Source organism: Balaenoptera ricei, chromosome 15 (assembly GCF_028023285.1).
Source record: "Balaenoptera ricei isolate mBalRic1 chromosome 15, mBalRic1.hap2, whole genome shotgun sequence".
Taxonomy (NCBI): domain Eukaryota; kingdom Metazoa; phylum Chordata; class Mammalia; order Artiodactyla; family Balaenopteridae; genus Balaenoptera; species Balaenoptera ricei.
In genome coordinates this window covers 19,107,986-19,135,626 of record NC_082653.1, presented here as the reverse complement: position 1 = coordinate 19,135,626, position 27,641 = coordinate 19,107,986, and the positions used below count along the sequence as shown (strand labels likewise).

Genomic DNA, 27,641 nt, shown 5'->3' with positions numbered 1-27,641 from the left:
ATAAAAAGTATTCTGATAACCATAGCTGAAGCCTACTAGGTGCCATTCATCTCTTTCCCTAGAGAATACTACATTGAATTTAATGTTTTCATTCTTGTGTGTATTTTTGTATTTTTACAGTATATTATGTGTGCATGAGCAATATGTAGTATTGTTTTACAAGGTTTGATTTTAAATGAGATATGTTATTGAGATTGTTCTGCAACTTATTTCACCCAGCTTTGGTGTTGAGATTTTATTATCTTGATACACATTTCTAATTTATCCATTTTATTTGCTACACGGTATTCTATTATATAAAAAATTATCTGTTCTCTTGTCAAGAGAGACTTCGGGTTTACAGTCATTAGCTAATATAATAGTGCTGGCATAAACACATTTTCCTTGTGTATACAGACGAAAATGTCCCTTAAAAATTCTTTATTAGATATTTCCAAATTGTTCTCTAAAGTACTTGAACCAGTTTACATCACCACCACCCTCCCAACATTGAGCACAAGTTTCTCTTTTTTCCATATGTTTCTAAGATTTTGCTTTTTATATTTGGATCTTTGATCCACTAGAATGTATTTTTGTGTATGGTGTGAGGTTGAGATCTAATGTATTTTTCCCAAATGCATAACCAGTTGTCCCAGAACAATTTAGTTGTGTTACCCCTCTGTCATATACCACATTTCTACACATATGTCATATTGTTTCTGGGCTCTCTGTCTTGTTTCATTTGTCTGTTTCTTCATCAGTAGCATACTGTCTGAACTACTGTAGCTGTATAAAGTCTTACTATTGAGTTGGACAAGTTTCCTTCGTCTCATTCTTAAAAATTGTCTTGGCTCTGTGCTCTTCCACATTAATTCTGAGATAAATTTGTCAAGTTCTAATGAAGACTATTGAGACTTTTTTTATAAGATTGCATTGAAATTATAGATTAATAGGGATAAAATATTGAGATTATTTTATTGAATCTTCCAATCCATGAACATGTTATACCTCTCCATTAATTCATGTCTTTGAATATATCCTTCAATATTGTTTTATAATTTTCTCCATAGAGGTATTACACATTTTTTTAAACTTTTCTTAGAGACCTTATAGTTTTTTGTGCAATTGAGTATTTTTCGTTGTTACATTTTTGTTTGTTATTACTGGAGTGGTAATGCTGTTGATTTTTTTAATATTGATCTTCTATCTGGCAACATTGCTGAACTCTTATTATAAAAGTGTCTGTGTCTTTTTGGAGTTTCTATATAGTGACACTATTTTTATATTTTTAAAAAACAATCATCCATAAAACCTTAACTTCTCACTAGTCAGCTATTGTCACAGTCAAATACTCGATTAATTTCTGTACTCAGTACCTTCTCTCTGGGTTTACTTGTTGAAATACATCCTTTACTGTTTATTTAGTGAGTTTCCATAGGTGGCAAATTTTTCTTTTGTTTATCTGAAAGTTTCTTTATTTTCATTCTTATGATCTGTCTTTTCTCCAGTAAAGGATGCATCTTTATTATTGGCGATCTATGGTGTATCTAAGTATACATATATTTTTAAAGATACTCAGACTAGACTTTCAATTTGAGGACAAAAGCATTTTTATTCTAGAAAACTCTCGGCCATTATTTCTTCCATAGCTTCTAGGCCATTCCTCTCATTTATTTGTCTCTTTAGGTCTGGTCTTCATTTCGGGGGAGTTCTAGAGACTTACTTCTGTTCACTAATTCTCTTTTTGATTATATCCAATCTAAAGTTTATCCCACCTATAATTTGTTTCAATTATTATTTTTGTTTTCAGGATTTCTAATTATTTTTATTTCATATTTATCTGATTTCATTTCATTTAAGACGTGCTTATTTTATCATTCTTTTGTCCTTTTTAGTAGATGTTATATATTTTTTTTCTCTTGAAAGTCTTTGTTCTTTAAAATATTACCTGAAGTGAATTCATGTACTAATTATTTTGTTGGCAGTTCTTCTAACCCATTTTCCTCATATATTTTGGAATTTGTTTGTAAACCCTTTTGAATGGGAAGTAGTTTTTGTCTGTGTATCATTCCCTTTTCCTCCTCTTTGCTCTCCACTTCTCTGCTCATTCCTCCTGTCTTACAGCGAGTCTTCTAACCCAGCTCAGCCCACGCTAACACAGCCCCTGGCTTCAGGTTGCCCCTTCTTGCATGAAGCACTTTCATTGCTACATGTTTGGAGTACAGTGATGATTAAAGCATGAATTCATTGACCTGATCTGACAAAGGTCTGTGAAGCGTAAGATTTTGTCATAGAGGGTGAAGGGTGGTAACTGGTGGTTTTACTTCATGGGGGACTTTAGGTCCAGTTTATGGGAGGCTGCCACCATCATGGGGCTCTGCTGTACACCTTTCTGCTCAGCCTTTAGGGATTTCTCCTGAGATTCTTTGCTTGCTCTTGTATCTGTATTTTGCTCATTCACTTCTCCCATGTAATACTGTTACACCTTTCTACTCCATCTCTGCTCCTTCAAAAAATTTAACTCAAGCATGATGTGACATACAGATTTTTGACAATTTAAAAAATTTGGTTGTCAAGGGTAAAAAAGAGCACAGCTGAAATGTGTCCCTTTGATGTACCCTGTCCTTGCCCCCTTTCTAGAAACTTGGATTGGTCTGCTTGTGGTCATAGCCAGCGTTACACTACTTCTGGTCTCCTAGGTCATTGAAAGGATCAGAACTTTTGAGAGCCACAGTAACACATGCTCCAGCTACTGAAAAGACTGTCCTGAGCTCATTCACATCTTTATATACTCATCTTGGTTTGTTCTGCTTTTCCACCCAGGATTCCCATTATACAGACATCTTCTTGCAAGTGTTTCCATTTCCGTCCTCTTCCACTCTGTACCTGGTGCCTGTAGAATCTGAAATAGCAGGGAAATGACGGTCAGCTTTCTGGAACCTGTGTTTTCAACAAAACTCTCTGATCCCAGATAAACCATGGATCTAGAGGTTGCAAAAGGACTGCTTATAGTACGTTCTCAACTGCTAAATCCAGCCCCTGCCAAGCATTATCTGGTCTTGTAACCTGGGGAAGTAGGCCTTAGTAAAAGTAAGACTCTTCAAACCAGTCTTAACTTTATGAACAAAATTTATCATTTTTCTTTTAAATGAAGTACAGCAACCTTCAGTATCACTGTTGCTATCACATTGCATTCAGTCATACCAAGATATTCTCAGTGCCAAATACCCACTTCTGTTTCTTCTCTCTTTAGGACCTAGGGGTTTCAAAGATGTATGTGTCTATAACCTTTTAAATGTAACCATCTGGGGATACAGGGCTGGATTGAAGGAAAATGTCTTTGTAAAACTTTATAGTTTTGGGAGGCTCTGATTTTGGTGAGTTTTATTAGAAGGAGAAAATAAGATGTGCTTATTTTTTTAAAAATTACATTCTGGGGCTTCCCTGGTGGCGCAGCAGTTGAGAATCTGCCTGCCAATGCAGGGGACACGGGTTCGAGCCCTGGTCTGGGAAGATCCCACATGCTGCAGAGCAACTGGGCCCGTGAGCCACAATTACTGAGCCTGCGCGTCTGGAGCCTGTGCTCCGCAACAAGAGAGGCAGCGACAGTGAGAGGCCCGCGCACTGCGATGAAGAGTGGCCCCCACTCGCCGCAACTAGAGAAAGCCCTCGCACAGAAACGAAGACCCAACACAGCCAAAAAAAAAAAAAAATTACATTCTGAACCTGACTTATTAGTATACAGTTCTAAATTTTTAAGTGTAAGAGCTAGAACATTAACACTTCTAGATGATAATCATGGTAGAACATCTTCATTACCTTAGAGTAGATTTCTTAGGACACAAAATAAACACTAACAATAAGCAGTTGATATAGTGGACTTTATTAAGAATAAATACGTTCAACAGAGGACACTGCTAAGATAATAAATACACAAGTAACAGACTGGGAGAAAACATTTGCAACATGTATATCTGACAAAAGACTTGCATCTCAAATATACAAAGAATTCCTATCCCTCAATAATAAAAAGACAAAACATCCCATAAAAAAGAGCAAAAGACAAGATGCTTTAGAAGGTAGAGGATTGGCCAGTAAAAAAGCACATGAAAGAGTACTCGGCATCACCAGTTATCAGTGGAATGCAGATTTAAACCACAGTAAGATACTAATTCCAGTTCTAGGTAATTTTGCTGCAAATAAAATGAAAACATATGTCCACAAAAAGACCTATACAACAATGTTCATAATGCTATATTTATGCGAGTCCAAAACTGGAAACATCCCAGGGGTCCATCATCAGAATAAACACAGTGTAGTATAGTCAAACACATTAGAGATAGTCATAGAATATACCAGCAAGGTAAAAGCAGTGAACTGCTGATAAATACAACAACGTGGATGAATCTTTAAAACACGTTGAGCAGCCAGACATGAGAATCTCAACTTTATGATTCCACTTAAATAATATTCTAGATTAGTCAGAGCTAATCTATGATAATAGAAATCAGATTAAAAGGTCAATGGTTGCTTGGTGATCAACTGGGAGGGGTCATAAGGGAACTTTCTGGAATGACAGAAATATTCTCTAACTTGATGGGGTGTAGGTTACATGGGTTATGGATGGTCAAAACTGATCTAACTGTATACTTAAATCTGCATAACGTAAAATCTTTTTAGAAGATTTACTCAGAGTGAAAGGTTGAATAGGAAGTATTGGAAGAAAATATACTACTTTTATCTGAAAAGGATTTGAATCTATAAAGAACTCTACAAATCAATAAGAAGAAGACAAACGTATTTAAGAATGGGCATGTATGGAAAGCTGGTTGGATTTTATTTTTAAACATAGTATAAACACGTAGGGCCAGTTTATTGTCTTTTGTTTAAATTATGTATGTGTGGGGTTCAGATTGCTGTTCACTCTCTGGATTCTGTTTAGGGAAACTGAAGGGCACAGGGATATGCATACTTCCTAGGGGCCAGCCCTCTCCTGTTAGACCTAGACAAGGTGGCTCTTCCCACCACCCCCATCTCTGTGTCCTTATTTGAGATAATCCTGGATCCTTGTGCCAGGAGCCTAGCCAACCTGTGAAGAAAAGTTGGTCTTGTGGTTATCCCGTGAATGACTTACTTGTTAGGTTTTCTAAACTTTGTTTCAGTGGTATGACTAAGGAATGAGCAAATGTAACCCTACTGGAATTCGAAGACTCAGACTCAGGTTTTGGTAGGCCTGTGTGTATCAGAATGATGGGAGGGAGCCCACTTCTGAGCTGGAGACTGTACTGTTGAAGATGAGCCTTTCGTGTCCCGTCTTTCGTGGGTGTGTATATAAGAATGATTGTCAGGGAGATTTATTACTGACTTGAGATTTATTACTTACATGAGGAAAGTTTCTACCACACCTTTTTCTTATTTGCCCTCTTTTTTAAGATGTGTAATTGCTTTTTTTTTTGGCTGCGTTGGGTCTTTGTTGCTGCCCACAGGCTTTTCTCTAGTTGCGGTGAGCGGGGGCTACTCTTCGTTGCGGTGCGCGGGCTTCTCATTTCAGTGGCTTCTCTTGTTGTGGAGTGTGGGCTGTAGGGCGTGCAGGCTTCAGTAGTTGTGGCTCACGGACTCAGCTGCTCCGCAGCATGTGGGATCTTCCCACACCAGAGATCAAACCCGTGTCCCTTGCATTGGCAGGCGGATGCTTAACCACTGCGCCACCAGGGAAGTCCTATTTGCCCTCTTAAATGTCAGAATGTACTTAGAAAAACCAGAGGGAAGTTTTCAGCTTCCCATTGTCAGTATATAGAACTTGGATATTTCTCCTGTATCACTCAACTACTAAACCACCCACCCACAACAACAGGTAGTTACTGAGCCTCTTGTTTTGTAGCCAAACAAGCATATACAACTAGTCCACACACAGCTGTGGGAGTGTGCTGATGACTCATTAGCGTAGCTTTCATTTCTGAATGTTAGGAACTAGAAGTAGAAGACGTTTCTTTCCTTCTTCCCTTCCCTTTCTCCCTTTCTTTCTCTCCCTCTCTCTTCCTTGGGTCTTCTTTGCTGTGCGTGGGCTCTCTCTAGTTGCGGTGCGCGGGCTTCTCATTGCGGTGGCTTCTCTTGTTGTGGAGCATGGGCTCTAGGCGCGCAGGCTCAGTAGTTGTGGCTCGTGGGCTCTAGAGCGCAGGCTCAGTAGTTGTGGCACACGGGCTTAGCTGCTCCGCGGCATGTGGGATCTTCCCGGACCAGGGCTCGAACCCGTGTCCCCTGCATTGGCAGGCGGATTCTTAACCACTGCGCCACCAGGGAAGCCCCAGAAGACATTTCTTGCTCCATGTGCCCCACACACCTGCGTGCTCAGAAGGCCAGGTACCTTGACCGCAGTTCTTATGCCTCAAAGACCACCTGTCTGTGCCATAGGTAGAAATCACTGCAACTCTCTTTGGTTGTGGGCTGGGGGAACTAAGAGCTGAGATTCTTGAGTTCTCAAATTCTGTCCCTGTGTTCATGTCATATAGTCTGTTTCAGGCCTTGTAATATTCCCTGGCCCTTTTGGATTTCTTGGATTTTATTTTCCTTCCTTTCCTTTCTCACTTGACATTATTATCAGTCCTTGCTTGTGAATCTTTTTCCATTCAACAAGGTAACAGAAATCTTCCATCACTGTTGATTAGATTGTCTTTTCACACCCTTTTAAAAACCTTTCATTGGCTTTAGAATCAATTTTTAAACCTGCCACTAAAAGCTCTAATGTTAAAAAAATGTCTTCCCAGTAACACTGTTGCCCTCAATCTCATTAAGAATACTTTTAAATGCAGAAGTTAGAAAATGGTGAATAATTATAGCTGTTCCTGGAAGTCATTGTGTTCCTTAGTAATTACATGTTGTTATCTTTGGTTCTGCTTCCTTGACAGTTCCATCAAATTGTGAATGATTGTCTTGAATTTAATGAAATTCACTCCTAGCAGAAAACTGTTGTTGGGTCACAGATTCAGCAGCAAAGCTGTGATGCTGATGTGGGAATAGGGATGTTTATACCCTTTGTGTTGACAGAAGTTAATTTTGGGGACATGTCATGTGGGCTTTTCTTAAGAACATAAACATTTCACAAAATGAAAGCCAGAGGCTTTCTTAGCAATCAGACAAGAGCCAGTTCTGCTTGTCAGGGAAATGGGACAGCGTGAGTTCTCATCAGGTATATGCCTTGCTTAACTGAAGCTCAAGTTCTTTCTCTTTGGTTCAGAGCTCTGAACTTGGATATTCAGTGTCTGTCTTTACTCCACCGTCCCTAAGCAATCCACCTTTGGCACTGGGTCTTTTGCAGGGTGAGAAAGACTGGCAGAAATATGAGACTGCTCGGCGGCTGAAGAAGTGTGTGGACAAGATCCGGAACCAGTACCGGGAAGACTGGAAGTCCAAAGAGATGAAAGTCCGGCAGAGAGCTGTAGCTCTGTACTTCATCGACAAGGTGAGAGCATCTTCCTGTCACGTCGTCTACCATGTGCATCTTAACGGAGATGTGGGAAGCATTTACTCCTCCAGACCCTGTGCTATAAGTACTGCTGGAGGGGCAGTGACAGCCCAGACACCTGGGGTCCTGCTCACCTGATCTCTGGTCCAGTAAGGAAGGTGGAAGTGGAGAGAGAGATGTTCAGTGTCTGATGCTGTCTAGATACAGTCTGCCTAATAGGAGGATCTTCATGAATCTGAATGTGCCAGAAATACTGACATTTTCAAACTCTTTCTGACAATGCACCACCCCCCAAAATTCTATTTTAATCACAACGCAACACATAAATATGTTTGTGTGTAACTGAAACAAATGTTGCACAAAATAATGCTTAGCCTTTCTATGAGCAGTGAATTCTGATTTTTTTACTTTCTTGTTTTTAAAAAGGATGGTTATAATCCTTAAAATTGGTTAAATAATCTGCCAATGTATCACAACTACAGTTTAGAAGTCAGTGCTTTGAAGATCAGTTTCTCAGCACTCTTTTGGAAGAAAAACATTTCATGTTTTCCCCCGGTTTTGCACTGAGTATATTTATTTTAACACAAGTTCTTAATTGTCTTAAAAATTAAGCAAAATTACGAGGCTAGCTTTTTGAGTCTGATTGCCCAGAGTTTTAAATATGTTCTTTCCACTATCCCCATTTGAAAGGACAAGAGTAAACAGAAGCTTAGATTTCTGGGAAAGTTTAATATCCCTTGATGATCCACACTTCATTTTATAAGGGAAGAAGCAACAACGCAGATCCGGAATTCCCAGGCCTTGCAAACTGATGCTCTGTTCCCGAAGAGAATTGGGAGGCTTCTGATTTTGGTTTCCTACAGATGTTGACGTTTCTTCATTCATGCTTATCTTTTTTTTTTTTTTCCTTCTCTCACCCCTGGACAGCTTGCTCTGCGAGCGGGCAATGAGAAGGAGGAAGGAGAAACAGCGGACACTGTGGGTTGCTGCTCACTTCGTGTGGAACACATCAATCTGCACCCAGAGTTGGATGGTCAGGAATACGTGGTAGAGTTTGACTTCCTGGGAAAGGACTCAATCAGATACTATAACAAAGTCCCCGTTGAGAAACGAGTAAGTTAATGTGGCCTGAGCTCCCTGGCCTGTTTTTTCATTCATTCATTCAACAAGCATTTGTTGAGTGCTTTTTCTGTGCTCTGTGCTTTGCTGAACACTAGAAGAAATGGCTTGAAAGAGAGTGGAGAGGTATTGTTTGGTGTCTTGTGTACCTCCTTTTAGTCCCTGCCCCTCACCCCTCACCCCATGCTACTTTACTGGGAACAAGGGGCCATCTCCTGTGGCAGCATTCAACAGAGAATGCTATAGAGAGTTGGCCCTCACAACGAACTGCACATTAGGTTTATCCTATCACACTGTTTTAATGATCTAACCACACTTCAGTATTCCCTGGTCATGTTGCAAATTTGTCATTTTCGTAGCATTGCTCAACTTTCCCCCAACTCCTCACTCAGCAAAAAGGTAGCCCTTGAGTCCCCGGATCTCTGAGCCCATAGCTGAAGAGGGTGCTGCAGCACCATGGTCCCCCAGAAGTACTGGACTTGAACTGGAGACCTTACAGAGTGCAGTACCCCAGTGGTCCAGCCCTTCAGCAGTCTGATGTTTCATCAGTAATTAGGTTTTGCTGGCTGTGGAAATGTTCCAGATTAAACAAAGCTAAAGAGATCTGACAGTTAAATGTAATATCTGAGTTTAGGTTGGATTCCACACTGGGGAGGTAAAGAACATCATTGGGTCAACTGACAAAATTGGAATATGGACAATAGATTGGATAAAAATGTGTCAGTATAAATTTATAAAGCTGAGAAGTACTGTGTGTATGTAAGGGAATATCCCTATTCTTAGGAAACACACTGAAGTATTCAAGGGTAAAGGGCCATAATTATGTAAGTACCCAGAAATGGTTCTGAACGAATAATTGTGTATATACACACATAAATGTCGAAAGGAAATGAGTGTATGTGTACACTGCACAAATAGGAAATGAGGTAAAATATTAATGGTAGGTGAATCTGGGTAAAGGATATGGGTGTTTCTTTGTACTCTGTGCGGTTGGTTGGTTTGTTGGCAAGTTTTAAGTTGCAGTTATTTCCAAAGTAGAGGTTTCAAAAATAATAATAATTAGGCTCTGCTTATTTCTTTTAGGTTTTTAAGAACTTACAACTATTTATGGAGAACAAACAGCCTGAGGATGATCTTTTTGATAGACTCAATGTGAGTGGGCAAACTGCACTGGGTTGAAGAGGGGTCCAGCCAGAGCCTCCCAAGCTCCTAAAGGAGAGGTTTGCCTGGGAGTGACTGGGGCTCTCCGCTCGGCCTGTCCTGGGACACCCTGTATACCCTCCCTTCCTCAGGCACACAGCAAATCCATGGCCGAAGCCCTGGGATGGGGTGGACGAACCCTGCCTGTTATCCTCTGGCTCCTGCAGAGCCTTCCCTTGGCTGGATGCTCAGCCACCTGTGCTAGAGACCCAAGACCTGTCCCTGAAATCTTATTGGGGAAGATCTTAATAGGGAAGGATACAGTTGCTTTATTGGCCTGCTTAAGATTGAAGTGTGCTTCTTTGGGAGGTACATGCAACTCTGTATTCTGGAATTCTTCTCCCGTTTCCTAACTTCCCACTGGCAGGACAGTAAACTTGGCAAGGTGTAATTGCACTGGCATAAATGTCCTGGAGCTTGCCAGAAGGGCCAGGGTGGTATGTATGGCTTTTACCTAAATCCCAACATCCTCTTCGTTGCTTTGTCTCCTCCAGACCGGTATTCTAAATAAACATCTTCAGGATCTCATGGAGGGCTTGACAGCGAAGGTGTTCCGTACATACAATGCCTCCATCACGCTACAGCAGCAGCTAAAGGAACTCACAGCTCGTAAGTACTGCCTGACCAGATAGGGCCCATAGCCTTACCGATGATGACCACTATCCTTACTCAGCTAAGTCCTAGATCTGTTCTACTTTTCCTCCTTAACATTGTGACTGGAAACTTTTTCCCTCCATACCTCTAATAGAGGGCTAAGGCTTAGATGTATAAACAGATCAGTGCTGTTTCCCCTATTCCTACTCTAGCTTCTAGAATAGTTTTATGAAATGCTGACAGGGGCTTTCTATCTGCTCTGAAAATGCCTGCATTTGTGTTTTATATCTATGTTATTTAAAAGCTCATAGAATGAAGATAAAGTGCTATGATGTTCTGTTAAATTGGAGAGAGTAAGGTTATCATGGTTACTAAAACAGCATAGGAGCAAATCCTTTCCCTGAGGTTTCTTTTTTTCCCTCCTAAGAGTAGGTAGTATTCGGGACTTCGCTGGTGGTCCAGTGGTTAAGAATCTGCCTTCCAATGCAGGGGATGTGGGTTCGATCCCTGGTCGGGGAACTAAGATCCCACATGCTGCAGGGCAACTAAGCCCACGTGCTCTAGAGCCCACGTGCCACTACTAGAGAGCCCCCATGCTGCAACTACTAAGCCCACGTGCTGCAACAAAAGATCCTGCATGTCACAATGAAGATCCTGCATACCACAACTAAGACCCGACACAGCCAAATAAATAGATAAATAAATAAGTATAAAAGAAAAAATAGAGTAGGTAGTGTCCTCCTAAAAACTAGCTGCAGAAAGTATCACCAAGATCCACAAGGTTTTTTTCTCTGGAGCCTAGTCACTGCTGAATTTCCACTGTCCTCTAGAAATATGTCAAATGGTATTAGAAAATGGTATTCAAAAAGCCAAAGATGGGTATGTTGAGGGTCAGTATTTTAGGGTGGGGTAAAGAATGCTATATGACACAAGTAAAAACACTTCTTAGGTGACACTTTGTATTTTTCTTTCTGAAAGATATAGTGCCTTGTGGTTTTAAGATGTAAAATTTCTGGTCCCTTCATTTTACCCTCCTCTACAGGCTCTTTCTGTCCCAATTCCCATATTTTCTTCAGGCTATTTTGGGTGGGTGGTTAGATGGGGGAGGTGGGCACTGGGGCAAGCAGATGATTCTCTTGACTCTCAGGTTTTGACCTTGTGCCTTGGGGGAACCTGAATTGATCATCTGAATGAGATGAGGACCAGTAAAACCTTTACGTGAAGATAAAGCACTGGGGAAAGGGACATTGTGTGTTCTCTCTTCTTATACAGATGGACTCTTATTACCATGTTTCCTTTTTACAGCTGATGAGAACATCCCAGCAAAGATACTATCTTATAACCGTGCCAACCGGGCCGTTGCAATTCTTTGTAACCATCAGAGGGCACCACCAAAAACTTTTGAGAAGTCCATGATGAACTTGCAATCCAAGGTATTTTGGATGTGGATGGTGGGGTAGCAAAATGAAGAGAAGCATGTCTGCTATGGGCATTTATACTCCACCCTTCTGGCTGGGATATCAGAAAGGTTCATGCTAAATAAATGGAAATTTGGCAGTAGCTATTGCTGATCAAGATACTGAATATCAGGTACTCACTGTTCAGCAAGTCTTCATTCTGTGTTGAGAAGGTAAATTTGATGTACCCTCTTTGAAATACTGCTAATTATTGTCCTTATACATGAGGATAACGGATATAAAGATAGTCTTCACAATTCCTTTCCACAGCCCAGAAATACAACTATTTCCAAATTAGACTGTTTTAAATTGAAGATGATGAAACAATATTTAATTTCCCCCTAATCCTAGCACAACCATTTTTATTTCTACACATTCCACATGAATCATATTTTTATCTAGCTCATCATCAAACATCTGTTGAATACAGGCTGTGTGCCAGAGCTGCTGCCCTAGAGGGAGAGGGTGATGTGTAAACAACTAGATGCTGTTCCTCTTCCACGTGCCTCTCTCCTTCCTCCAGCTCTGCCTGGTACTGAGCTTTTAAGCAGCAAGGCACTTACTTAACATTTGATGATGTGCATTTCTGTTTTACCAATGGCTACATAACGAATCCATTCTAATGTATTAATCCACAATGAGAATTTGTAGATATTTCACTACAAAGCAGACACATGGGTTACATAGTAAACCAATTATCTTGAAATATGTTTACCAAAAAGTCTGATATAGTAACAGATGTCCTTCCTTATTAATTTATTAAGTTAGATCTTAGATGGGTCTAATAATTACTGTAAATGTCAAGGTAGTCATGAATATAAACGATACTTTGATTTCTGCAGCAATTATAATATGAAAATATATGAACTAGCTATGGGTGATAAAGTCATAGATACTACTGATATTACTGTGTTTAATTGCCCACACTCATAACTGAAGAAGAAATGATGAGTTTCAACTAGAGGTTAATTAAACTACAGATTGATTCTTTTCCATCTGCGTTCACAGAATACTGTACTTGGACAACTGGAGTTTAAAAACTACTGCTGTAGAGTGAGGCTGCACATATGTTTTCAGGCCCAGGGTGTTTTCCTTCTGTTGAAATTTCTTCCAGGTAGATACCCAGGTGTAGTACATATAGGTCAAAAGACACACACAACCTGCAGTTCACGCTACAGATGCCATCTGGCTTTCCTGAAGGGATGCACACATCCACAGTAAATAAATGTGTGTCCATAGACATCTCAAATCCTTGGATCATGTGACTGGCAGGCAAAGAACCTGTACAGACCGCCCATCCTAGCAGCTCTGTTAATGGCAGTCATCTGGTGCCGTTTACTCTCCTCATGCTGTCATTTCAAGCCAGAAATAAAAGCATGACTGTTCAGGTGGTATTTACCTAATTCAGGAGACCCTTCCCTGGAGCATGAGGAGGCCTTTTGTTGGTCTTACTCTGGAACCACTGTTTGGGCACCCAGGCTGCCTGCCAGACGAGCCCTCTAAGCACAGGAACCATCTCCTGTGTGCCCACAAAGCAAACACATGCCCCTGTTTGCCAAGTGAATCAATGGAGTCTTTGATGCTTTGAGAGAATTTGACATAGCCTGCCAATTTAGCATTCACAGAAATGGTTAAAAGATTGTGGTTTGTTGCATTTCTGGCCTAAGAATCTGGCTAGTGGTGTCTGTGATGCTTTTGTGTCAGTTCCTTCAGCTTGACTTTGGACAACATAGATGTTGGAAGTAAGCCATTCATAGTAAAACACATTTAATGATTCTCTCACAATGGTGACCTCTGTTTCCAGTCTTAGGCTGTGCATGTAAATCTAACAGACAATTCCAGGCTGAGAGCAACAGCTCAGTGTGTATGAGTCAGGCATGTATTTACTCGGCAGAGGTTCCCTTGACCTTACAGGTTAGCAAGGTAATAACAGGTCAGGAGTTCTCCTGCTCCCAGCAGTGTGAGCTCACTGCTTTGGGGCTCTAACTCCACAGTGTTGCTTAAGTAAGGAGAACTTAGAACTGGTTCTTTCAAGCAAGAAAGACTGGAACTGCCTTTTTCTCTTCCTTTAAAGACTGGGTCCCCATGAGATTTCATTTGGAAAAAGAGCTCCACAGCTAAAAAGTTTTCAAATCTGCTTTGGGTGATAACCATTTTAATTTCCTTCCCATCTCAGTTTTCTCTCCTTTTGAAAACAGAATGCCAAAGCCAGGCCATGCCATGTATTGGCTTGGAACAGACTAAGCTGAGCTGTTTGGCCTCCTGGGTACCTTTTAATTGCCATTTTCTAGTCCCTCGGATATTCTCTTCAGTGCATCCTTCTTTCTTGAGAAGTTGGCAGCTCCTTCCCAGAGTGCTGGTAGAATCTGAGGAATGAGCTGCGCTCAGTAGATGCAAGGACCCTATCTCAGCTTCATAAAGAGTATCTCCTGCAGTAGTATTCTTGGAATGGAAGCGACAACCTGGCACAAGAGCCATTTGATAAATAGCTCTCACCTGTAGCCCTCCTCTCCCAGTATCTAAAACCAAAGTGTTCTCTGACTGAAAGATTAGCACCCACATTCCCAGTCCCAGTGGGTTCTTTTCCCTGAGCTTCTGGATTAATGCGGGCCCTGGGTCACTGCCTGTAAAACCCTCATTTCTTCAAGGGTGACTGAAGAACGTAAATGGCCAAGTAGCATTTGAATTCAGCACCCGCTGCACATCTACTCTGTGCCTTCATGAAGCCACCCCTAGTTGTTTTGACCTGGCAAACCACCAAGACAGCCTGCCTGGTGTAGACAACTTCTAGGTTTCATCTTCTCTTGAGGAACTTCCAGGTTTCATCTTCTCTGGGCTTACTTTATTCCTAAATCTTATTGTTCTTTCCCACCCAGATTGATGCCAAGAAGGAACAGCTAGCAGATGCCCGGAGAGACCTGAAAAGTGCTAAGGCTGATGCCAAGGTCCTTAAGGATGCAAAAACCAAGAAGTACGTGCCTGGTGTGATACAAAGCTGGGGGTTGGTTGTGAGAGAAAAAAGGGCGGAGCACAAGCCAGAGGCCCTAGCTTTTCTAGGGTTTCTGAGTGATGTCTTTTAGAAATCTCTGTACCTGGGGCTTTTCTGCTTTTACAGCCCCTGGATGGCACCATGGGGTTGCAGTGCTCTTGTCCAGAGGCCAGGCCTGGCTCTTGATGACTTCCTTTCTTCCAGGGTGGTAGAGTCAAAGAAGAAGGCTGTGCAGAGACTGGAGGAGCAGTTGATGAAGCTTGAAGTACAAGCCACAGACCGAGAGGAGAATAAACAAATTGCTTTGGGAACCTCCAAACTCAATTATCTGGACCCGAGGATCACCGTGGCTTGGTAAGCACCGCACCCTTCTTGAACTCCACCTGCTGGCTTGAGAAGGGTGATGGGGGTTCCAAGAGCATTGTCAGCTTTCACATGCAGTTCCTACGCTGCACACTTAAGAGTCCTCTGGGAAACCTCTGTCTTCTGCTGTGCCCACTACAAATGCATTGGAACATCCTGGACGGTCCTAAATTGTCAACACTGTTACACCATCCTGGAGTGTGTTTATGTCTGTTAATGCAGGTATGGTCCCTACCCCTAATGGAACTTTAGGACAAGAATGGAGACTCTTAGTCCTTATTGAAGGAAAGATACAAAAGAGCCCACCCATCTACCTACACTTTAACTTTCATATATATATATATATATATATATATATATATATATATATATATATATATATATATATATATTTTTTTTTTTTTTTTTTTTTACAAGTGAAGGAAGTAAGGTATGAACAAGGAGGAAAAAAAAAAATGAGAATACAGATCTGAGCAACCTATGCAAAGAGATTGCGCTACTGTTTGCTTGTTTCCCTGGACCACCCCCCACCCCCCGGCCCCAACATCCAAAATAAATGGCTTTTTTGGAAGATGCTTATTAATTACCTTGAGTTATTAGCTTCTGGGCCTAGGAGGAGCAGTCATCTCCTATGGCCCTGCTCCTCTGGGCCGGGGGTTCCAGCGAGCTCTTGTACCCTTTCTACTCTTTTTGCCCTGTTTGGTGCTGGAGGTTTGGTTAGCTTGACAGGCAATAGACTGCAGTGGTTAAGAGCATGTACTCTGGAGCCAGATGGCTTGGGTTCACTTTTCAGCTCCATGCTAACTAGCTGCATGAGAATGAAAGCAAATTACCTAACTTCTCTGCCTTAGTTTTTCATATGTACCTTTTTCATTTGTACATCTATAATAGCATCTACTTTAAAAGTCTTTGTCAACATTAAATGAGTTGAGCACATGAAGCTCTAAGAAACATGTCTGGTACCTCATTAACTCTCATTCTTACCAGATGGATGTGAAGGAGAAGGTGGCACATCCAAGCCTCAGCCTTGGGTCTGGCCCGTTTGTTCCCTGAGACACACTAATCCCCGTTCTTTCTCCCTTGTCTGCAGGTGCAAGAAGTGGGGGGTCCCAATTGAGAAAATTTACAACAAAACCCAGCGGGAGAAGTTTGCCTGGGCCATCGACATGGCTGATGAGGACTACGAGTTCTAGCCAGTCTTGAGGGGCAGGGTTCTGTGAAAAGGAACAGTGTGGTTTGGGGCAGATGGATAAACTGTGAGCCTCGACTGCCCTCGCACCTGAGGGAAAGAGGCAGCAAGTCTTAACAAAGCAACATCTTTGAGAAAAGATAAACCTGGAAATATTATAAGGGAGAGCTGAGCCAGTTGTCCTATGGACAACTTATTTAAAAATATTTCAGATATCAAAATTCTAGCTGTATGATTTGTTTTGAATTTTGTTTTTATTTTCAAGGGGTCAAGTGGATGGGAATTTGTCAGAGTTCTGCCAGGCAAATTCACTGTTTCACTGAAACATTTGGATTCTCTTAGCTACTGTATATGAAGTCCGATTATATTGGTGCGTTTTTACAGTTAGGGTTTTGCAATAACTTCTATATTTTAATAGAAATGAGTTCCTAAACTCCCCTCTCCCCCATTTCAGGAATTGAAAATTAAGTAGAACAAAAACCCAGCGCACCTGTTAGAGTTGTCACTATCTATTGTCATGGGAATCAGTTTTCATTAAACTTGAAGCAGTCGTGACATCGGCAGTGTTTTGGTTCAGACACCTGTTCACAGAAAAGCATGATGGGAAAATATTTCCTGACTTGAGTGTTCCTTTTTAAATGTGAATTTTTATTTCTTTTTAATTATTTTAAAATATTTAAACCTTCTTCTTGATCTTAAAGATCATGTAGATTGGGGCTGGGGAGGGATGAGGGGGTGAGCGAGTCTAAGGATAATGAAATAATCAGTGACTGAAACCATTTTCCCATCATCCTTTGTTCTGAACATTCTCTGTGCCCTTTCAGATACCCATCTTTTTCATTTTAAACCCCAGTCTTTCACTTGAAAGATTTTATTGTATAAAAAGTTCCACCGGTCAAAAATTTAGAGGAAAATGAGTATTTGGTCCAAAAAAGGAAAAATAATCAAGATTTTAGGGCTTTTATTTTTTCTTTTGTAATTGTGTAAAAAATGGAAAAAAAAAACCACATAAAAAGCAGAATTTTAATGTGAAGACATTTTTTGCTATAATCATTAGTTTTAGAGGCATTGTTAGTTTAGCGTGTGTGCAGAGTCCATTTCCCACATCTTTCCTCAAGTATCTTCTATTTTTATCATGAATTCCCTTTTAATCAATCAACTGTAGGTTATTTAAAATAAATTCCTACAACTTAACGGAAACTTGATGTCTGCCTCTTTGTCACCCAGGGCCCCAGGCCAGAGTGGAGCTCTGGGGCTGGGACTTGGAGTGGGATGTGGTCTGCCTGCTCCCGCGGTGCCTTCCTCCCCAGGAGCTGGGGCTGGGCCAGGCCTGGAAGGGGCTGCATCTGTCCTGCTGCCGTGGGTGTGGGTCAAAGGGGAGGGAGCCAGAGTCCACATCCTTAGAAAAAGGCAGGCCCAGAAAGTGAGGGCGAGTACCGAAAATCTACAAGAACAGGTGGGGTGCAAGAACTATATTTGGAGCCTAGGGTAGGTTTATTGAGCAAGATGGAGCAAGTGTATTCAGGAGGCAGATTTTGGAACACTTTCCATGTGTGCTGGCAAGAAGCAGTAGGAGCTTCTTTGGGTTTGCTTATGTGGCTAAGGTTACTGTCAGGATGGCAGGAATGAAGGGTACTAAGCCAATCAGAACACTGGATCCCAGAAGCTCTCTCCCAGATGGAATGCAGACTTCTCCTTTTGTTGATTGAGAGAGGGAGTGGCCTGTGACCACTTCTCTGTGCTCTAGCACCTGAGCTGGCCAGGGTCCCTACAAAAATTGTTTTTCCATTCATCCTAGGTTACAGCTAAGTCTGGAATTAGGTTGAAAGGTGAGGTCTCCTGGTCAAATGGAGCAGGGGGCAGGAAGGCCAAACTGGTCAGAATTGGTCACTTTTAGCTAGCCCTAAGCCTTCTAGCTTGCCAGCATGCACAGGTATATTCTGGGAGGAGAGCCATCTCCTTGATGGTCTCTGAACTTCCTGGGGCTGGGCCCACTGCAGAGAATCCTGAGGGGTCCTTGGCAGCCTGTATGTCACTGGCCAGTGAGGGAGGCAGCATTCACCCCAGGGAATGAAGGAGGTTATGTAGCCACCATTGCTTTGGAGCAAGAGATTGCAGCCAGGCATTTTTGAATTCTATGGTTCTGGGGTAGCTAGACCACTGAATGTAAGGAACAGTAACAAGAGAGGCTCGTCCAGTGCCTTATCAATACACTTCAGCAGGACCTGCCACAACCAGAGGACAAACCTTGGACCACAACTAGAAACCGGGGACAGGCGGCCTTACAGGCAGATTTTACTGATGAGCAGAAACTTGTGCCCACCTTTCCCGGCAAGGACCTTCCTTCTGCTGAGGGCAGGTGCACGGCAACTAGGTACTGGTCAAGAACGGTTGTGAAGGACATCCTGGGTGGTGGCAACAAGGCTGGGAGAGCAAGCCAGAGAATGGGAAGCTGACCTGGCCACTGCAATGAGGGAAGAGTCTAGACAGGTAGGTGAGGTCCAGGTATGAAGGGCCCCGAAGGATGCTTGAAGACGGAGTCAGGAGACCCACCCCTTCCTGTTCATCTGGCAGGTAGGTTCCCTCCTCCCGCTTCCAGCCTTGTCTGGGAGCAGAGGCCAGATGTGCAGGGTCTGACCCACTCCCTCCTGTCAGGCTTCTCCATGATGCTGGAGTCCAGCTGTGGGCAAAGGGAGACCGCTTCCACACGCTACCCCAGCCAGACATCCGGGTGCTTGCTTGGCTCCTCCCTCACCCGCCACGTCTGGTCAGCCCGTCCTGTCCGTTCTCCCTGTCAAGTCTACCTCAGGCCTCTCCCACGTTAAAAAAAAAAAAAAAAAACGAGAAAAGAAACCACAACTCCCAACCCTTTCCAGCCACCACCCCCTCCCTCTCTCTGTTTCACAAGCACCTGGAATGAGTCATCTCTACCACCCCGTCACTCCCCCACCCACTGCAACTAGCTTCTGCCCCATCTTGCCTCCAGTTCCTCCTCCACTCTGACCACAATCACCCATGAATGAGCAACCAAACCACTAAATGGGCTCTGCTTCTGCATCTTATTTAAACTCACTGTGGCACTGGACACTTGACCACTTTTTTTTAATTACTATTGATACCTTACATATCATAAATCCACCCATTCCAACTGTACAATGATTTTTAGTAACTTTAGTGAGTGGTGTAGCCATCAACATAAATCAGTTTTAGAACTTCTTCCCCCCAGTAAGATCCCTCATGCCCACATACAGTTAATCCCCATTCCCACCTCCAGACTCCACTAATCTACTTTCTCTATAGATCTGTCTTTCCTGGACACCTCACATAAATGGAATCATACAACGTGTGACCACTCCCTTAGAGCACTTCTCTCGGGTTTCCATGGTGCCACCCTCTCCTGACTTTACCCCTCCCTCTCAGGCTGTTGCTTCTGTTTCCTCCTCTATCAGGTCCTTAACTGCTGTGGTTCTCTTCTCAGCCTAGCTGACTTCATTCACCCTTGAACATGATGACCCCCATGTCTGCACCTCCAGCCTAGACCCCCTTCCTGAGCTCCAGACACATACTGCACTGCCAACTACGGCTCAGTGGGGATGTCCGTGTTCAATCTCAAGTCTCTAGAACCAAGTTCAGTACCTACCACTCCAAGCCCACTGCACCACCATCCACTCTGTCCCCCAACTGGAACCTAGGGCAGCCGTCATCCTTCACATCTTTCTCTCACTTCCACAACCAGTAAATCACCAATTCTGATATCACCTCCTAAATACCACATACACCAAATATAGGTATTTCCTCCACAGAAAACTTAAAAAGAAAATTTTTTTTTTTCTTCTGAGAAAAGAGTTTACTTATATTTGAGTCCTTACAAAATCCCTCATATATTGCGTTATTCTCTCAACTGTTTCGAACCAAAAAGCACTTTTTGGAGAAAACACATTATCCTGAAATGACCTCAGTCAAGCTAGTTTTGGATGATTATAAGTAGTCCCTTGACAAAACCAGTAAACAAGGAGGCAAAGAAATTTACCACAGACTCGGTAATTATTTCTCACAATCCCAAGTATTACATGTAAACAGGCCTCTTCAAGATCACTTTAAATAGCAAAACGGTGTTGATTTTGTCAGGTTTGAAAATGGTACTGCAGTTATGTATGTATGTTTTTTTGTTTTTGTTTTTGTTTTATTTTTATATTTATTTTTGGCTGTGTTGGGTCTTCGTTTCTGTGCGAGGGCTTTCTCTTGTTGCGGCAAGCGGGGGCAACTCTTCATCGCGGTGCACGGGCCTCTCACTATCGTGGCCTCTCTTGTTGCGGAGCACAGGCTCCAGACGTGCAGGCTCAGTAGTTGTGGCTCACGGGCCTAGTTGCTCCGTGGCATGTGGGATCTTCCCAGACCAGGGCTTGAACCCGTGTCCCCTGCATTGGCAGGCAGATTCTCAACCACTGCGCCACCAGGGAAGCCCTGTATGTATGTTTTTAAAGAGTCTTTTAGAAAAACACTGAAATATTTATAGATAACATTATAGAGCTAATATTTGTGTCAAAATTATATGGAAGGGGTTAGTGGGTAGAGTCTGACACAAAACAAGAGTGGCTACCAGTTCATAATTAAAGCTGGCTGATGCTATCCTGGATGCATTTCACTATGCTATCCTGTCTCCATTTACATACATTTGAAATTTTCTGTAACATTTTTAAAGCAATACAGTTTAAGTGGTGATTATGTAGATCATTAATATATATCTATGGGAGAAATGAAAAGAAACCTGTTTTAATGTTATACAAAAAGGTAATTATGCTTAGGTTAAAATTTCTAGTGATAGTATCACATACTGATTCAAAAAGTATTTTCTCTGCAACAACACAGATGAATCTCAAAAACTTTATGCTGAACAGAGACCCAAGGGTACATACTCTATGATTCCATTCACATGAAATTTCAGAACTCACATAACTAATCTGTAGTGACAGAAAGTAGACAGTGATTGCCGGCTGGGGGCAGGGGAGACTGACTGTAAAAGGACACCTAAACACTTTTTGGGGTGATGGAAATGTTCTATGACTTAACTGGGTGGCGGTCACATGAGGGTATACGTTTGTCAAAGCTCACCAAACTTCACACTTAAAATGGGTGCATTTTAGTTTATGTAAGTTATTCCTTAATAAAGCTCATTTTTCAAAAGTGCTCTTTCTCGACTGAGAAAGAAGATGACGTGCTTTCAGAAATTATACTAGATGACTCAAAAAGTGGCTTTAATGGCGACAACTATATAGAAGTCAAAGATTCATGTAAAGAGGGACTTCCCTGGTGGCGCAGTGGTTAAGAATCTGCCTGCCGATGCAGGGGACACAGGTTCAAGCCCTGGTCCGGGAGGATCCCACACGCCGCAAAGCAGCTAAGCCCATGTGCCACAACTACTGAGCCTGTGCTCTAGAGCCCGCAAGCCACAACTACTGAAGCCCGCGCACCTAGAGCCCGTGCTCCACAAGAAAAGCCACCGCAATGAGAAGCCTGCGCACCGCAACGAAGAGAAGCCCCCACTCGCCACAACTAGAGAAAGCCTGCGCGCAGCAATGAAGACCCAACACAGCCAAAAATGAAATAAATAAAATAAATAAATTTAAAAAATAAAATATGTAACTAAATAAACTTATATGTGGACATCTGAATCATGCATCTCTAAAAATATTTATCAATACATTTTAGTTGCAAAAATAGCCACAAAACACCTGGAGTGACCTTATTGTGAAAACAGATGATTGACTGTCTTATATTTGGAGCTGCCATATCTTCAGGCACACCCCTCACTGTGCTCTGTCCCCACAGCCACCAACAGGTCTAGTAAGGTCAGCTGTCCCTTCCCAGTGCTCCAGGGGCCCTTATCACACTGAACTGTCATCTGTTGACAAACGTCTGTTGGCATTGCTCTCTCCACTACTGGAGTGGGAACTCGGTCTGATTCATTCTGCTGTCTCAATGCTATAGAGGAGGCATCAGGAGTGTTTGTTGGAAGAAGGGAAGAAAAGGTGGAAAAACAGCAGGTCCAGCCTGGCCTGTGCCAGCGGCTAGCAAGGGCACTCCCCTTCTCTACCTGCAGCGAAGCACTTACAGTATCCCTGCCACCTCCCTGAAGAAGGGACATCTGGAGTCCAGCTCTCCTGCCTCAACATCTGGGTCCCATTAGTGGCGTCCATCAGCAAAGGGGAAGCAGAGAGAGCAGAGTCCCGGCCTGGTTTCCCCCTGAGGGACAGAAAACATGAGGCTCTGGAGCGGCTGAGAGTACCTCCCAGGTGTGCAAGAGAATAAGACAGAAAAAGTGTGAGGCCCAATGACTAAGGTGGAGCCAATGGATGGACACTGGGGACGAGAGCTCAAAAGACAAGACCGCAGGTTGTGGGATGGAGTTCAAAGTGCACTAAGGTGAATGCTTATTAAGTACCAGCTGTATGCCTAGGGGCAGGCTGGCTGACTCAAACGCTTGAGAGGGGCTGGTCAGACATCTAACATAAGAAACTACTGAGTAAAAATTTTTTAAAGTTTAAAGAAAAGGGATAAAGTTTCATGCGTGGATCAGATTTGATGCTGCAAGTCTATAAATCTGCCTACCTTCAACTGTGGAAGGGGCTTCACTAAGCTATATTTTTATACCTTCTATATTCACTTGAGGTCATTACAAGGAACAATGAAAGCTGTGTCGGCATTTGCTGTTAATCTGCTGAGAACATTCTCCACTATTTCAATCAAATAAGTGTCCACTTGAGAAACTTCTTTTATAATTTAAAGCCAGGAAAATTTTTCTCCCCCAAGGAATCAATTATCAGAATAGAAAGCGTTTTTGCTTTGGCTACCAGGAAGCTCAGCCAACATTCGATTCTCAATCACAGCCGCCATGTTAACCCATATTAACCAAATTACATTCCTCCTTCGGATAACAGCATATCCCATTTCTACAGTACAATATTTTTGCCTTTTAAGAAATGTTTAGAGTACTTAAAAGACTAAGAAAGAAGACGTTTGTGATGGGCACAGTGATGTGCCACTCAGATTCCCCTTCAAGGAAGCACTTGTTTCCGGGAAACCTGTCAGCTCCCTAAGACCACCGTGGCTGCAGACAGCTGTCTGGCCGAGGCTGTGCTCTTCCCAAGACAGCCCACATTCAATGGCTGATTGAGGTGCTGCAACAGAGCTCCCTGGGGGGCTGGCTGAGGCTGTCACCAGGCCTGAATCACAGCTTAACTTCTCCCTGCATCCCCTCCTGTTTCCTTCCCTCCCTTCCACAGTGTTGATCCCAAGGGCGCTCCCTAAAAAATGTTCTGCACACTAACCTCTGTCACAAAGCCTGCTTCCCAAAGAACCCAACCTGTAACAGTATTTAACCAAATAATTGAAAATAGAAAACACATCAGCTATGGGTATTAAGGAAGGGGTAAGAAAACACAATAAAACGTTCATACATACATGGAAGGCAACATAGCATGGACCCTGGATGGGTTTGCCACCTCTTAGCTATGTGTTCACGAGTATGTATGCCTCTTAATCTCTTCATGTCTCAATTTTTTTCTGTGAAATGGGGATAATGAGAGAACTTATCTCAGTGCTGTAATGAAGAGTAAATGAGCCAATGGGGGTAAAGCAGTTATACTACATACCAAGTGCTGTTCTAAGTGTCTGCTAAATAAACACCTGTGGGGTCAGGCCCACAAGGCCAAAGGGGCAACTCGGCTGGGACTCCCCCCCAAACTCCAGGTACAGGTACTGGCGTAGCCGGAGCATGCTGAAGCATGAGTGTTGACAGAAATAGGCCCAAGCCGGGCTAGCTTTGGTGATGTCATCCGTGTGGGTCTTGCGTGGGTGCTGGGCTGCTCCCTCCCAGCCAGCGCAGCTGCAGGCACTGCCAGTAACACCCACGTACCCATTTATATGCTGAGCTGGGGGAAGCCCATACCAGTCACATCCTCTGCGCACCCTGCTTTCCCTGAACCTACTTTGGTGGAGGGAGGCGCCTGAGGCCTGAGATGCTGGCTCAGAAGTCCCAGGAAGAAAATGGGGCCCTGTTTCCTGATTACGAGCCTGGCAGCAGACTGAAAATTTGAGATCCTATTGGCAGGGATTTCTGGAGCCCCCGGAGGCCCGGACCCAGAGGCAAAAGGAAAAGCAAAAGCAAAAGCAAGGAAGCATGGGCTACGTGTCAGGAAGCTCTCAGAAAATGGAAAAATGGAGATTTTTAAAAAGCATCACCACCCACAGGCTGCCCAAGTTGGCCCAAGGAGTAAATGAGGGCTGCAGCACTTAGGAGGCCTCCTGGAAAAAAGGATTAGATCAGATAAGCAGGGAGGGGCCCAGTCAGCCCCAACCTGTCTTCCTGACCTCATCACCTCCCGTGTTCCCTCTCATCTGGTAAACTCTAGCCTTCTTTCTATTCCTAAACTTACTAAGCTCTTTCTGGTCTCAGGGCCTTTGTACATGCTGTTACCTCTGCCTGGAAAGCACTTTCCTCCAACCCACCTCTAATAATTCACCCAGCCATCTCCTCACATCCTTTAGGCCACTGCTGATATCTTCCTTGTCTACTAGATCTCAAGTAAGTCTCCCTAATGTTTTAACTCATAGCGCTCTGTTCTTTTTCTCCATAGCCTCCATCATAATTGCCCCTACATAACAAAGTGTTTGTCTAATGTCTGTGAATTCCCGGGGCGCTGGTGCTGAGTTTCTCTTGTTCTCCTGACTCATGGTTCCGACACCTAGCACAGAGAAGCTCAAGGCCATAGACAGGGGCAAGCACCACTTCAAGCCCCAGCAAGCCTAAGCCACACGCTGTGAGCACTCAAGTTCTGCACTCAGGTTTCCTGAGCCCAGGGTCAGCCACTCCCAGAGCCAGCCACGCCCAGGGCCTCCCCTCACCCTTGGTGATTAGCCAGCTAGCCTCCGTGTCCACTGTCCACTGACCACCAGCACCTACTGAAGCCAGTGGCTTTCCTGTGAGGCAGAAAATGCATGGCGTCAGACAGATTTGGGTTCAAATCCCCACTTGTTAGTTATGTGGCCTTGGGGCAAGCTGTAGAACTTCTCTGAATCTCAGTTTCTCATCAGTAAATTGGGAACAATCATCCCTGATTAGAGTAATTATGAGGATCAGGTGTGACATGTTGTAAACCTTGTAATGCTGGGCCGGGCATTGGGTCAACTTTCATTCCCTCCCTCCTACTTTAAAGGCCTGTCACTAGGTGGCAGTCCATCTCAGCCACTCCACCTCCCTTTGGGTGGCTGAAGCCTACGAGCACAACACCTCAACTGCAGGCTGAATTCTCGGCTCCTTGGGGGCTGCACTTGAGGGGAGCAAAACACACACACACACGCTACCACTACAGCAAGACAAAGTCAGAGGTAGCCCCGGACACTAGTCACCACCCAGCTGGGTGGACTGCCCGAGCACACACTTATAGGTACTCACACATTCCTGGAAGCCTGGATCTTTCTCTAGCATCAGCTGGGTGCTCTGCTAAGCCTCTTACCTCCGACGTGCAGTACGTTGTCCTGCTCTGTCTGGCTCTGCCTGGCTCAACATCCGTCAGACAGGCTCCACTGTGACCGCAGGCGTCTTTAGTTTGGGCGGTGTTCCGTGACAGGGGCAGCTAGATTGCAGGGGTGAGTCTAGGGAGTGGCTGCTGGAAGACAAAGAGGGGGAATTATTCAAATAACCAACAAAAGGCCTTGTGGCTGGAGAATGGAGTGAAGGGGAGGTGGTGAGAGATGAAATGGGTGAGAAAGGGGCCAGACCACGTACGACCTGCTGGGCCAGGTAGGGAGAGTGGATTTTGTGTGCCATGGGAAGTTATGAATGGTTTGAGGCTGGAGATCGGGAATCATGGTTTAATTTCATTTTAAAGACTAGAGCATAGAGAACAGATGCAGGCAAGACCAAGGAGGCTAAAGAGTCTGGATGAGAGAAGATGGGCCTTGAGCTCGTGGGTGGAGCGGAGATATCCGAAGGTAGAGTGAACTGGACTTGATAGATTGCTGTGGGGTTCAGGCAGAGAGAGGAATCAAGGGTATCTCCAATGGTTTTGGCCCAAGCATCTTAGAAACGTTTAATGCCACGTTCTGAGAATGTGAAGGCTATGGGAGAAGCAATTTGAAGAGGGAGGTGAGATGTCTGCGTTACGTGGGGACGTGGAGCAGGTAGTTGGATGCGGGGGAGATACAGCTTTGGCACTAGGGTGCCTGGGTTTGGCGGAGGAGGGGGGACGGGGGTGCTGACGCCATGGGAAGGGTCAGGTCGCCTAGGGAACTGACTCAGGACCCACCGCAGAGGAAGAGAAGCTTCTGGAGGTCGAAAGGCAGCGGCCAGAGAGGGAGGAGGAAAACAAGGGGAGTCGGGCCGGGAAAACCAAAGCTCCGGAGAGCATCTGCAGGAGGGGCGCAGTGAGGTAGGGCCTGAGCCCGCGTCCTGCCGCGGGGAGACGCAGCGTGGGGTGCGGAGGACACTGGTCCAGGCAAGGGACAGAGGCGAAGACCACTGGAGGGCTTGCAGTGGATGCTCAGGCCTGGGGGACTACTTCGAATAACGGGACTCCCCCAAGGCCACACTGGCCACTGGGCCGGGACAAACGTGGGTCCAACAATCGTAGGAGCTGCCCGCGGGCCGGCCCTGGGCGGCCAGAAGGGAGAGACTGGACAGGCCGGCTGTCCATCAGAGCCTGCCGACCAATCCGCAGGAGGCCCCGCCCCCGCCCCTCCCCGGAGAGGGAGCGCGGAGGACCCGCCTCCGCCGGCGCCGCCGCCGCCGCGGGTGTGAGGCGAAGCGGCCTGGCCTGGTTCCCTCCTCCGGGCAGCCCGCCCAGGTACTGGGTTTGGCTGGCGGGCCCGGGGGGCGCTCCGCACCCTCACCTCTCCTCCCGGTCGCTGCGCGGGCGGCGCTCTGGAAGCGGGCTTGAGGGAACTGCTGCGGCCGGGCCTGTGCGGGACAGTGGGCTGGGCAGCCGGGTGTGCGTGTGCGACTGACGGCCGGGCCGGCGCGAGGCTGCCGCGCGTGACGGGGCCGGCCGTGGCCACCAGGCTGTGTCCGGGGCCGCGTGAGGTAGCTCTGCGGGACGGAGGGACTGACATGTCGACCGCGGACGGCGCGGGCGACCCCCGCCGGGGCCCGTCCGGGGGTCGCGGGGCGCAGGCGCGGTGGCGGGCGGCGGGCGGGGGTCCTCCCCACGGGCGCGCGGGCGCCTTTGTTCCAGGCGCGCGGGCCGAGGCGGGGCCTGCAGGGCCGCCCCGCCCCCCGCTCAGGCCCCGCCC

The 27,641-nt window shown here is 44.6% G+C and overlaps 1 protein-coding gene and 1 long non-coding RNA gene across 2 annotated transcripts in view; one reads left to right on the top strand and one right to left on the bottom strand.

Moving 5' to 3' along the window:
• The window catches only part of TOP1 (DNA topoisomerase I), an 87,140-nt gene extending 69,588 nt beyond the window's left edge, over window positions 1-17,552 (top strand). Inside the window, exons 14-21 of the mRNA XM_059898059.1 lie at window positions 7,295-7,438; window positions 8,369-8,554; window positions 9,644-9,712; window positions 10,255-10,369; window positions 11,660-11,787; window positions 14,688-14,782; window positions 15,005-15,154; window positions 16,254-17,552. Of these exons, the coding sequence (XP_059754042.1) occupies window positions 7,295-7,438; window positions 8,369-8,554; window positions 9,644-9,712; window positions 10,255-10,369; window positions 11,660-11,787; window positions 14,688-14,782; window positions 15,005-15,154; window positions 16,254-16,356 (990 nt within the window). The 3' untranslated portion in view covers window positions 16,357-17,552. The remainder of the gene's footprint in view (window positions 1-7,294; window positions 7,439-8,368; window positions 8,555-9,643; window positions 9,713-10,254; window positions 10,370-11,659; window positions 11,788-14,687; window positions 14,783-15,004; window positions 15,155-16,253) is intronic.
• Window positions 1,886-27,433, bottom strand: LOC132349566 (uncharacterized). The gene is made up of 3 exons (XR_009497690.1): window positions 27,243-27,433; window positions 25,868-26,020; window positions 1,886-2,881 (listed from the first exon to the last, which is right to left on the bottom strand). It is a non-coding gene; the product is annotated as an uncharacterized LOC132349566 (long non-coding RNA).
• Window positions 27,434-27,641: the final 208 nt, after the last annotated feature.